The following is a 13,048-nucleotide window of genomic DNA, read 5'->3' as shown; positions in this document are numbered from 1 at the left end:
AAGAAAAACATTTCACCGTTCATCAAATGTTTCCCATCAGGTGCTGGGAGCCAATGATAAACCCATACAGACACTGGCCAAATTTATAAGGACAGAACCGATGTCCTGCTGTATGTTTAAGTAGAATTGTACTGAAATTTCAATGACAGTCCCACATAGGTACAGGAGGAAGCTGTTCAGCTCCTCAAGACAGGTCCTGCCAATGAATTGTTCATCTCTATCTCACTCCATTTCCTGCTGTGATTCCATATACCTCAATACCCTTGACTAGCAACGGTCTATCACTCTTGGATTGAAAACGAAGGTGCTGCGTCCCTTAAAGTTTCATGTGTATTATGTTGTGTCAAAGTGGGGCTGCTTAGCTACACCAGCTGATGCTTAATACAGAGTTAACCACCACCACACAATCCATCATCTCACGAGATGAAAGGCTGTCATTGGTGTATCATGCCTCAACAGCAAAATAATCTTGCGGACATTTCAACTAACCTCATGAGCTCCTCAACCTTTTCTTCTAGGTCTGTCTCCTCTTCCACTGTGTGAGAACTCCCCAACCTCTGGTTGCTGATACTGTGGAAACGGTTGGGTGAAAGCCTGCCGTTTGCCACCGGCAGTTTCTCATTGTTAATGCTCTCCCGCCCGTTCAAGTTAGTGCTGCACGGCGGTGAGGAGGTATCGTAGCTGTTACTCGGAGACGGTGACGCGCCACTGTATTGGGTCTGCGTCGCGGCCGTGACTGTCGAGGACGATGCGGGGACATTGTTGCTGTTGCCATAGGAACAGTTACTGTAGCTAAGCCTTTTGCCGAATTTCTCAGTGTGCTCCTGGTCGAGCCGGTCCAGGGTCTCCAGTGCGAGGATTATGTCACGCTTTGTCATTCCACTCCTTCGAAGTCGCTGCAACAAATCAATCTGTTCGATTGTAAACCTAGGCTCATCTGTGTAGTGTGACATTATGTTACTGCTGTATGGAACACAGAAAAGGGCATTCACTAAAACCTCAAAAGCAACAAATCATTACTCCTTAAAAGATGGACCATTTAGTTACCAGCACCTTGCCTTTTTTATCCCATTAAAAAGCGGCTTAAATAATCTTGCGTCACCAAGGCCCAGGGTTAGAATTGAGTTTATAAAGTATTTGAATATGCTGCCAAAAAAAAGTGGGACACACACACACCACACACACACTTGTGCCATAAAACTCTTAATTCATTATTTCAGAGTGTTTCCACTGTGCACCTGACGCTAGCAGAAATTTACCCTAATATCGCAGAACACTGCCTGAGCATAACACAAGTTTGTAAGAACAAAATACTGACCTGGATGTCTTTCAGTATGAGCAGTCAAATCAGAGTGACAATTATCCTGAACGTTAGCAGGAAAGATTGTTTTTAGAAAATCTATGTCATGGCAAAGACACCATTTTGGAACAGGCTGACAACTATTCCAGAATTGGTTAGTAACATCATACTGAGAAAAGGGACAAATATCAGCCCAAATCTCTAAGTCCCCCTGCAAGGTCAGCATTGTCACCAGGAAGATAGTTGTTTTGTGATTTGACTAGTCCTTAGCCACCAATTCCATCCCTCTCCCTGGCAACTATGAGGCTGAAGCACTGGCTTTCACAACCTTGGTGTCATATTCAGCTCTGGTATAAGCTTTCAACCATAGATCTGCGCCGCACCATCACCAAGACAACCTATTCCGATCCGCTAAACATCATTCATCTTCACTCCTGTCGGATCTTTGCTGCCAAACCCTCATCCATGTCTTTGTGACTTCCAGACTTGACACTCACACCAAGTCACCACTCGCCCCATCGCTCCTGACCTCGGTGACCTCCTTCTTCTCAAATCCCTCCATTGCTGGTTTAGCACTGTTGTGGGAAAATCAACCACTTCGGGAGTCAGACTTGCTGTGTTCAATCAGTGCAGTTTATTGTTACACGAAGCTTCGGGAGAAAGCGTACGTACCCCGCAGTACGGTAGCCAACTGTTCTCGTGGTTTGAATGGCAGGCATTCATTTTATACTTTGAGTTCACAATGAGCCCAGATACAAAACAATTATCACCTTGTTATCTTTAAATTTTTTATAGATTGTACATCGCTATTTGTTAGCGTTTTGCCATTTGCACATGGTTATAGTTAAAGAGGTTTTACAGGTACTTTGGGTTCACAATGAGCCCAGATACAAAACAATTTTTCGTCAGTATTCACACAGGAAAAAGACAAAGTTGTCGCGGAGAATACTGAGATACAGGCTACTAAACTAGAAGGGCTTGAGGTTCATAAGGAGGAGGTGTTAGCGATTCTGGAAAGTGTGAAAATAGATAAGTCCCCTGGGCCGGATGGGATTTATCCTAGGATTCTCTGGGAAGCTAGGGAGGAGATTGCTGAGCCTTTGGCTTTGATCTTTAAGTCATCTTTGTCTACAGGAATAGTGCCAGAGGACTGGAGGATAGCAAATGTTGTCCCCTTGTACAAGAAGGGGAGTAGAGATAACCCCGGTAACTATAGACCAGTGAGCCTTACTTCTGTTGTGGGAAAAGTCTTGGAAAGGTTTATAAGAGATGGGATGTATAATCATCTGGAAAGGAATAATTTGATTAGAGATAGTCAACATGGTTTTGTGAAGGGTAGGTCGTGCCTCACAAACCTCATTGAGTTCTAAGAGAAGGTGACCAAACAGGTGGATGAGGGTAAAGCAGTTGATGTGGTGTATATGGATTTCAGTAAAGCGTTTGATAAGGTTCCCCACGGTAGGCTATTGCAGAAAATACAGAGGCATGGGATTTAGGGTGATTTAGCAGTTTGGATCAGAAATTGGCTAGCTGATAGAAGACAAAGAGTGGCGGTTGATGGGAAATGCTCAGACTGGTGTCCAGTGGTGTGCTACAAGGATCTGTTTTCGGGCCGTTGCTGTTTGTCATTTTTATAAATGACCTGGAGGGCGGAGAAGGATGGGTGAGTAAATTTGCAGATAACACTAAAGTCGGTGGAGTTGTGGACAGTGCAGAAGGATGTTACAAGTTACAGAGGGACATAGATAAGCTGCAGAGCTGGGCTGACAGGTGGCAAATGGTGTTTAATGCAGAAAAGTGTGAGGTGATTCATTTTGGAATGAATAACAGGAAGGCAGAGTACTGGGCTAATAGTAAGATTCTTGGTAGTGTGGACGAGCAGAGAGATCTCGGTGTCCATGTCCATAGATCCCTGAAAGTTGCCACCCAGGTTGAGAGGGTTGTTAAGAAGGCGTACGGTGTGTTAGCTTTTATTGGTCGAGGAATTGAGTTTCGGAGCCATGAGGTCATGTTGCAGTTGTACAAAACTCTGGTGCGGCCGCATTTGGAGTATTGTGTGCAGTTCTGGTCGCCACATTATAGGAAGGATGTGGAAGCATTGGAAAGGGTACAGAGGAGATTTACAAGAATGTTGCCTGGTATGGAGGGAAGATCATATGAGGAAAGGCTGAAGGACTTGAGGCTGTTTTCATTAGAGAGAAGGAGGTTAAGAGGGGACTTAATTGAGTCATACAAGATGATAAGAGGATTAGATAGGGTGGACATTGAGAGCCTTTTTCCTCGGATGGTGATGTCCAGCACGAGGGGACATAGCTTTAAATTGAGGGGAGATAGATATAGGACAGATGTCAGAGGTAGGTTCTTTACTCAGAGAGTAGTAAGGGCGTGGAATGCCCTGCCTGCAACAGTAGTGGACTCGCCAACACTAAACGCATTCAAACGGTCATTGGATAGGCATATGGACGATAAGGGAATAGTGTAGAGGGACTTTAGAGGGGTTTCACAGGACGGTGCAACATCGTGGGCCGAAGGGCCTGTACTGCGCTGTAATGTTCTATGTTCTAATTATCACATTGTTATCTTTAAACATTTTATAGATTGTACATCGCTATTTGTAAGCGTTTTGCCATTTACACATGGTTATAGTTAAATAGGTCAAACATGTTACAGGTAGCAGCAGGAAAGCAGTATCATTTGTCCCTTTGTTTTAGGAAATTGCCCAAGACATTCATATTAGCATATCATTGTGTACACCTTGGCTGAAGTCAGCTTTATTCAAGTGGTTCCCACTTCACTCTTCTCTTGTGGTTTCCCCATTTCTCCCCCCCCCCCACCCCCCCAACCACCCAACCACCCCACCAGTTGCGCAGTCCTTTGGTTCTTCACCTTTCTTTATTTTTCCTGGCTTTCTCCTCATTTCTGGCCTCGACATGGTTTTGGAAATGGCCGACGAACTGCCCCAAAGTATCCAGGAAGCCTTCCTCTGACCCTCGGATGGCGTACTTAATCTTCTCCAGGTGGAGAAGTTCCGAAAGGTCAGCGAGCCAATCTGCAGCCGTGGGGGGGGTTGGCCCCCTTCCCTATGTGTAACTCTGGCTGCACCGATACCCCGAAGATTGCCACTATTGGGCATGGCTTCACCCCCACAACCTTGGACATTGCCTCGGAGAAGGCAGTCCCGAACCCAGCAAGCTTGGGGCAAGCCCAAAACATGTGGGTGTGGTTGGCCAGGCCCCTTTTCAAAAGATGGGAGGCGGGACGGGGGCACACTGACGGTCGGGGACTTCTACGTAGGCACAGACTCACATTTGTCCTCCACCTCAGGGAAGAACCTGCTCATTCAGGTTCTGGTCAGGTGCGCTCTGTGCACCACTTTGAGCTGCATTAGGCTGTGCCTTGCGCAGGAGGAGGTGGAGTTCACCCTGCTCAGTGCTTCGCTCCAGAGTCCCCATCCTACCTCTGTCCCCAGTTTGTCCTCCCATTTTTGTCTGGTCCCGCCCAGTGGTGTTCGGGCTCTGTCCAGTAGCTGTCCGTATATTTTCCCACACAGCCCCCCCTTCTTGTTGCTGTGCTTATCAGGTCCTCTAGTACTGTGGTTTCTGAGGCCCAGGGGTACCCTACTGTCGCTTTGCGGAGGAAGTGTTTTATTTGGAGGTGTCTCAATTCCTGTCCTTTTGCTGGTTTCCACTCCCTCGTCAGTTCGTCCAGTGTCGCCAGTCTGTGCCCTACGTAGAAGTTCCCAACCGTCAATGTGCCCCCGTCCCGCCCCCATCTTTTGAAGGTGGTATCCAGCATGGCTGGGGGGAATCTGTGATTGCCACATATGGGAGCCATGGGGGACATTTTGGTTATCCCGAAGTGTTGTCTCAGCTGGGTCTACGTTCTCATCATGGTCGCTACCACTGGGCTCGTTATGTATCTTGTTGAGGAGGATGGGAGTGTTGCTGTGGCCAGGGCCCGGAGGGTTGTTCCTTTACAGGATGCCTCCTCAATTTGTACCCAATCTGTGTCGGGTTCTTGTACCCATCCCCTCACTCTTTCTGCCGTTGCTGCCCAGTGGTATTATTGTAGGTTCGGTAGAGCCAGGCCCCCTCTGACTATGCAGGTCATCTGCAGAGAGTGAGACTCTGCTCTCTGTCTCCTCTCCGGATTCCCTTCCAGCTTTTCACGACCCGCAGGGCTATCGCCAGGGGTTCGATCGCTAGCGCAAACAAGAGTGGGGACAGGGGGCAGCCCTGTCTTGTTCCTCTCTGGAGCTGGAAGTATCATTTCACATTTATTGATAGAATTCCACCTGCCACTTTTTTATTAAAGCCTATTCCTCCTTTTATCAATATACTCTTGCAGCTTCCTCTGATTGATTGATTGATATTTATTGTCGTATGTACCGAAGTAGAGTGAAGAGTATTTTTCTGCAGCCAAGGGAACGTACACAGTACGTACATAGTAGACCATAGTGACCTTCTGAAGAATTAACTCCGGTCCCTGTTCTTGGCACAGTTTAAAACTCTGACACCAATTCCTCCGTGCCTGTATCTCAGTCATAGACACTGAACAGATACAGAACCAGATCAGAACACTGTGGCACAGAACGAGAGATGATCACACCGAAACTCACAAAATCCTTACAGGGCTCGACAGGGTAGATGCAGGAAGGATGTTTCCCGGGGTGGCAGGGGGAATGAAGTACGTCTCACCAAGGTACCGCATGGTAGGTTGTTGCAAAAGGTTAAATCTCACGGAATCCAGGGTGAGGTAGCCAATTAGATACAAATTGGCTTGGCGACCAAAGCCAAAGGGTGGTTGTGGAGGGTTGTTTTCTAACTGGAGGCCTGTGACCCGCGGTGTGCCTCAGGGATCAGTGCTGGGTCCACTATTATTTGTTTTATGTATTAATGATTTGCATGAGAATGTAGGAGGCATGGTTAGTAAGTTTGCAGATGACATCAAGGTTGTTGGCATAGTGGATGTGAAGAAGGTTATACAAGATTGCAACAGGATCTTGACCAATTGGGCCAGTGGGCTGATGAATGGCAGATGGAGTTTAATTTGGATAAATGTGAGGTGATGCGTTTTGGTAGATCGAATCGGGGCAGGGCCCACTCAGTTAATGGTAGGATGTTCGGGAGAGTTATAGAACAAAGAGATAGAACATAGAACATTACAGCGCAGTACAGGCCCTTCGGCCCTCGATGTTGCGCCGTCCTGTGAAACCCCTCTAAAGTCCCTCTACAGTTATCGTTCATATGCCTATCCAATGACCATTTGAATGCGTTTAGTGTTGGCGAGTCCACTACTGTTGCAGGCAGGGCATTCCACGCCCTTACTACTCTCCAAGTAAAGAACCTACCTCTGACATTTGTCCTATATCTATCTCCCCTCAATTTAAAGCTATGTCCCCTCATGCTGGACATCACCATCCGAGGAAAAAGGCTCTCACTGTCCACCCTATCAAATCCTCTGATCATCTTGTATGCCTCAATTAAGTCACCTCTTAACCTTCTTCTCTCTAACGAAAACAGCCTAAGTCCTTCAGCCTTTCCTCATACGATCTTCCCTCTATGGTACAGGTTCATAGCTCCTTGAAGGTGGAGTCGCAGATAGACAGGGTGGTGAAGAAGGCATTCAGCATGCTTGGTTTTATTGGTCAGAATATTGAATACAGGAGTTGGGACATCTTGTTGAAGTTGTACAAGACTACACATGGAATACTGTGTTCAGTTCTGGTCACCCTATTATAGGAAGGATATTGTTAAACTAGAAAGAGTGCACAAGAGATTTATGAGGATGCTACCAGGACTTGATGGTCTGAGTTATAATGAGAGGCTGGATAGGCTGGGACTTTTCTCCCTGGAGCATAGGAGGCTTAGGGGTGATCTTATAGAGGTCTATAAATAAGGTAGATAGTCAACATATTTTCACAAAGGTAGAGGAGTCTAGAACTAGAGGGCATAGGTTTAAGGTGAGAGGGGAGAGATACAAAAGAGACCAGAGGGGACATTCTTCACACAGAGGGTGGTGAGCATCTGGAACGAATTGCCAGAGGCAGGTGTCATTTTTTCCTTTAAAAAAAGTTACATGGGCAGGGTGGGGATAGAGGGATATGGGCCTAATGCCGACAAGTGGGACTAGCTTAGTGATAGAAACTGGGCGGCATGGACAAGTTGGGCCAAAGGGCCTGTTTCCATGTTGTAAACATCTATGTCTCTATAATTCTATGAGGTCATTTAGGATTGAGATGAGGAGGAATTTCTTCACTCAGAGGCTGGGGAAACTTTTGGAATTCTATACCCAGAGCGCTGTGGGTTCTCAGTCCTGTGAAATTGATAGATTTCTAGATATTAAAAGTATCGAATATGGATAGCACGGTAGCACAGTGGTTAGCACAGTTGCTTCACATCTCCAGGGTCCCAGGTTTAATTCCCGGCTTGGGTCACTGTCTGTGTGGCGTCTGCACGTTATCCCAGTGTCTGCGTGGGCTTCCTCCGGGTGCTCCGGTTCCTCCCACAGTCCAAAGATTAGGTGGATTGGCCATGCTAAATTGCCCTTGTGTCCAAAAAAAAGGTTAGGTGGGGTTACTGAGATAGGATGGAGGTGCGGGCTTAAGTGGGGTGCTCTATCCAAGGGCCGGTGAAGACTTGATGGGCTGAATGGCCTCCTTCTGCACTGTAAATGTAAATTCTATGGGGCTAGTTCAGGAAAGTGGCATTGAGGTAGATCAGTCATGATCACGTTGAATGTGATGCAGGCGCAAGTGGCCGAATGGCCTATCCCTGCTTCCATTTGATATAGTGGAGGTCAGCTTGGAACTGTCATCTCTGTGCCAGAAATAAGAGTTTTAGACACTGGGTCTTTTTTGTACATCGGTTTTAGAGCAAAAGATATTTGCAGACGGCACACACAATGATGCAAAAGTGATGGGCAATGTCCTGTTAGAGAGTTGCACCTACTCAAACTGCCCTTTAACTATTACTCTCAGTTTTATCCTTTTGAACCAATTTTTTATCTATATTCATAACTTCTTCATAAGTTCATAACTCTTCTCTATCAATCAGCCAAGTGATACCCTGTATCTTGTCAAAGGATTTCCTAAAGTCCATATGTACAACAGCCCCTAAATGTCTGTTACTTCCTGAAAGAATTCTACCAATCAAGCATGACCGTCCCTTTTGGAATCTGTGCTGAGTACTTCTATTTTCTCTTTCATCCTCAATTGGAGACACCAAGGTTCCTTAGGCAGCACCTTCCCAACGCCCGAGCACCACCACCCAGAAGGACAAGAGCAGCAGACGCATGGGATCGCCACCACCTGGAATTTCCCTTCCAAGTCACTCACCATCCTGGCTTGGAAATATATCGCCGCTCCCTTCACTGTCGCTGGGTCTGCATCCTGGAACTCCTTGTGGAACTCCACATGGATTGTAGCGGATCAAGGAGGCAGCTCACCGCCACCTTCTCAAGCCCAATTAAGGACGGGCAATAAATCTGATCGAGCCAACGAAGTTCACAATCCATTAATAAATAAAAATTCAAACAATCTATATTTTACTCATCCTTCATCTGATTTTTTAATTCTTTCATGGGATGTGGGCATTGCTGGAAATGCCAGTATTTGTTGCCCATCCCTAATTGCCCTTGAATTGAACTGCTCGCCAGACCATTTCAGAGGGAAGTTAAGAGTCAACCACATTGCTGTGGGTCTGGAGTCACCTGCAGGCCAGACCAGGTAAGGACGGCAGATTTCCTTCCCTGAAGGACATCAGTGAATCAGATGGGTTTTTACGATAATCAATAATAGTGGTCATGGTCACTATCATTTAAAGTAGCTTTACATTCCAGATTTATTAATTTAACTTTAAATTCCACCAGCTGCTGAGGTGGGGCTTGAACCCGTGCCTGGGCCTCTGGGTTACTAGTCCAGTGACATTAACACCCAGTCCCTCGATTGTCTCCACTGTCTATTGCTCAGTTTGCTCTCAATCAATTCTGGATTCACTGGTCTCTGCTTTATCCTCTTTGCTTTTTATTGAATTCAAATTTCACCATCTGCCACGTTCACCCCATGTCTGCGTGGGTCTCACTCCCACAACCCAAAGATGTGCAGGCTAGGTGGATGGGCCACGCTAAACTGCCCCTTAATTGGAAAGAAAATAATTGGGTACTCTAAATTTTATTTTTAAATTTCACCATCTGCCATGGCGACATTACCCTGACTCTCTGGATTACTAACCCAGTGACAATATTACTAAACCACCACCTTCCTCTTTATTAAAGAGCAGTATAAATTACTTATCAAGTATCTCACCAATTTTAATTGTCCTACAAATTGCAAATCCTGTCTTCTCAGGGGTTCCACCTTCCTTTTTATTAATTCTCTGTCTACTGTGTTCTCTTGGCGTTCCGACTCACTCTTAACCTACCTATTAAGTTTTCATATTCTCGACTTCCGGTTGCAGCTATGCGGAACTAAGTCGCACGTTCGGCAGCTCCCGCTAGCAACGGACTTTTGGGTTCTTGTTAGGGCCCGTAACGACGCTTGTTCGACGTCTCCCGGGGTGGGAAGGGGACTGCAACATTCCCCTGATAATGTGTGGATTGGACCAGGAGTGGGGCGATTTAAAAAGTGGCATTGAAGCAAAGAAAGGTGCGAGGGAGGAGGACCAAGATGGCGGCGGGAGGGGACCAGGCAGCGTGGATGCAGGAGTTGCTCCAGCTCTGTTTTAAGGTACTGAAAGGAGAGCTGATGAAGGCTTCAATCGATAAGCTGCTGGAGACCCAGACGGCCCAAGGGGCGACGATCCGGGAGGTCCGGCAAAAGGTCTTGGAGAACGAGGACGAGATCCTAGGCCTGGCGGTGAAGGTGGAGGTGCACGAGGCACTCCACAAGAAATGGCAGGCGAGGTTCGAGGAGATGGGGAACCGGTCGAGGTGGAAGAACCTGCGGATCCTGGGCCTCCCGGAGGGGCTGGAGGGATCAGACGAGGGGGCCTACGTGGTCACCATGCTGAATTCGCTGATGGGAGCGGGGGCCTTCCAGGGGCCCTTGGAGCTGGAGGGACCCACCGAGTGCTGGCGAGGAAGCCCAAGCCCAGCAAGCCGCCGCAGGCGGTGCTGGTGCGGTTCCACCGGTTCGCTGATCGAGAGTGCATGCTAAAGTGGGCCAAGAAGGAGTGGAGCAGCAGATGGGAGAACACGGAGGTCCGGATCTACCAGGATTGGAGCGCGGAGGTGGCGAAGAAGAGGGCTGGTTACAATCGGGCAAAAGCAGTGCTGCACAGGAAGGGGGTGAAGTTCGGTCTGCTGCAGCCGGCGCATCTGTGGGTCACCTACAAGGACCGACACCACTATTTCGAGTCTCCGGAGGAGGCGCGGGCCTTTGTTCAGGCCGAAAAACTGGACTCGGACTAAGGGTCGGGGCGAGGGATGGTTGGGGATTGTTGTGTTGCGTTCCGAGGGGGGTCCTTTGTTTTTCGGGGGTTGATTGGGTGTCGTTTCGATTAGGTCTGCTGGGTGGGTTTGTTTGTGGGTGGGGGGGGAAGGTAAATAGCTTGGGGGAGGCGGGGCCAGGCGAATGGAAAGCGCAGGCTTTTTCTCGCGCTAATGGTTGAAGGGGGCGGGGCCGGAGCTGGGAAGCACGGGTTTTTCTCCCGCGCTGGGAGTGGAATGGGGAGGATGTGAGCCTTCTGGCGGACAAGGAGGAGATGGGGGGGGTCGATGGAGTGGCGGGGGTCAGCAGGAGTCGGCTGACTTATGGGAGTGCAATGGGGGGAGCAATGCAGCTTGGGGGGGACCTAGCTTGGGGGGGGGGGGGGGGGTTGCTGCTGGAATGGCCAAGGGGGAGCTGGAGTTGGTAGAGGAGGTCGGGGCGGGGGTCTGCCGCAGTGGGGAACGGGACGTGCGGGGGCGCGGGCACGTGGCTGGCCTAGGAAGGGCTATGGCTAGTCGGCGGAAGTTCGGCCTCCCCCAGGGAACACCTTTAGGTACATGCAGGCAAGGGCGTTTGTTAGGCGGCAGGTGGTGGAGTTCCCACTGTTACCACCACGGAGGGTCCAGGACAGGTTGCTTTCGGTGATGTTAGTTGGAGAGGGGAGGATCTCGGCGACGTATCAGGTGATGCAGGAGGAGGAGGAGGCCTCGGTGGAGGAGCTAAAGGGTAAGTGGGAGGAGGAGTTGGATGAGGAGATCGATGAGGGGACGTTGGCGGATGCCCTGGGGAGGGTGAATTCCTCCTCCTCTTGCGCGAGGCTCAGCCTAATACAATTCAAGGTGCTGCATAGGGCGCACATAACCGGGGCAAGGCTGAGCCGGTTCTTTGGGAGAGGACAGATGTGTTAGGTGCTCAGGTGCCCAGTAAACTACGCCCACATGTTCTGGGTGTGCCCAGCGCTGGAGGACTTTTGGAGGGGCGTAGCAGAGACGATAGATAGATAGATAGAGAAATACAGCACAGAACAGGCCCTTCGGCCCACGATGTTGTGCCGAACTTTTGTCCTAGGTTAATCATAGCATTTTGGACACCAAGGGCAATTTATCATGACCAATCCACCCAACATGCACATCTTTGGACTGTGGGAGGAAACCGGAGTACCCGGAGGAAACCCACGCACACACGGGGAGGATGTGCAGACTCCACAGACAATGACCCAAGTCGAAATCGAACTTGGGACCCTGGAGCTGTGAAGCAATTGTGCTGTCCACAATGCTACCGTGCTGCCCTTAAGAAGTTAATCTACACTCCATTATTCTACCCTAATCCATGTACCTATCCAATAGCCGCTTGAAGGTCCCTAACGTTTCCGACTCAACTACTTCCACAGGCAGTGCATTCCATGCCCCCACTACTCTCTGGGTAAAGAACCTACCTCTGACATCCCCCCTATATCTTCCACCATTTACCTTAAATTTATGTCCCCTTGTAATGGTTTGTTCCACCCGGGGAAAAAGTCTCTGACTGTCTACTCCAGGGGTGGGCAAACTTTTCTGTGCAAGGGCCACATTCAGAAATTCACAATTTTAAAGGGCCGCATAGTATATTAAGTAAAATAATTAATATTTAAAATAGCCAAAATAAAAGGTTTTTAAAGAAAAAAAAAGCAATTAATTTTATTAATTAATATTTTAAAGTAGAAACTTCACATGAAACACATGTTGTGCCGAGCAATGATCACCCTACTCAAGTCAACGTATCCACCCTATACCAGTAACCCAACAGCCCCCCCCCCCCCCCCCCCCCCCCCCCCCATTAACCTTGAAATTTAAAAAAAAAATTTTAAAACTTTTTTTTAATGACTTGATTTGGAAGGCCGCATAAAGACCTTTGGCGGGCTGCATGCGGCCCGCGGGCCGTAGTTTGCCTACCCCTGGTCTACTCTATCTATTCCCCTGATCATCATATAAACCTCTATCAAGTCGCCCCTAATCCTTCTCCGTTCTAATGAGTAAAGGACTAGCACCCTTAACCTTTCCTCGTAAGACCTACTCTCCATTCCAGGCAACATCTTGGTAAATCTCCTTTGCAACTTTTCCAAAGCTTCCACATCCTTCCTAAAATGAGGTGACCAGAACTGCACACAGTACTCCAAATATGGCCTGACCAAGGTTTTGTACAGCTGCATCATCACCTCACGGCTCTTAAATTCAATCCCTCTGCTAATGAACGCTAGTACACCATAGGCCTTCTTCACAGCTCTATCCACTTGAGTGGCAACTTTAAAAGATCTATGAACATAGACCCCAAGATCTGCTCCT

The 13,048-nt window shown here is 48.2% G+C and overlaps 1 protein-coding gene across 8 annotated transcripts in view; it reads right to left on the bottom strand.

Moving 5' to 3' along the window:
- LOC119976029 (homeobox-containing protein 1-like) overlaps positions 1 to 13,048 on the bottom strand; it is a 54,072-nt gene that overhangs the window by 14,713 nt on the left and 26,311 nt on the right. For all 8 annotated transcript variants that reach the window (XM_038816163.1, XM_038816109.1, XM_038816120.1 and 5 more), the window contains exon 2: positions 490 to 963. In XM_038816163.1, the coding sequence (XP_038672091.1) occupies positions 490 to 953 (464 nt within the window). In that variant the 5' untranslated portion in view covers positions 954 to 963. The remainder of the gene's footprint in view (positions 1 to 489; positions 964 to 13,048) is intronic.

This window comes from Scyliorhinus canicula, chromosome 1, assembly GCF_902713615.1.
Source record: "Scyliorhinus canicula chromosome 1, sScyCan1.1, whole genome shotgun sequence".
Taxonomy (NCBI): Eukaryota; Metazoa; Chordata; class Chondrichthyes; order Carcharhiniformes; family Scyliorhinidae; genus Scyliorhinus; species Scyliorhinus canicula.
This window is presented reverse-complemented; position numbering and strand designations above follow the sequence as displayed.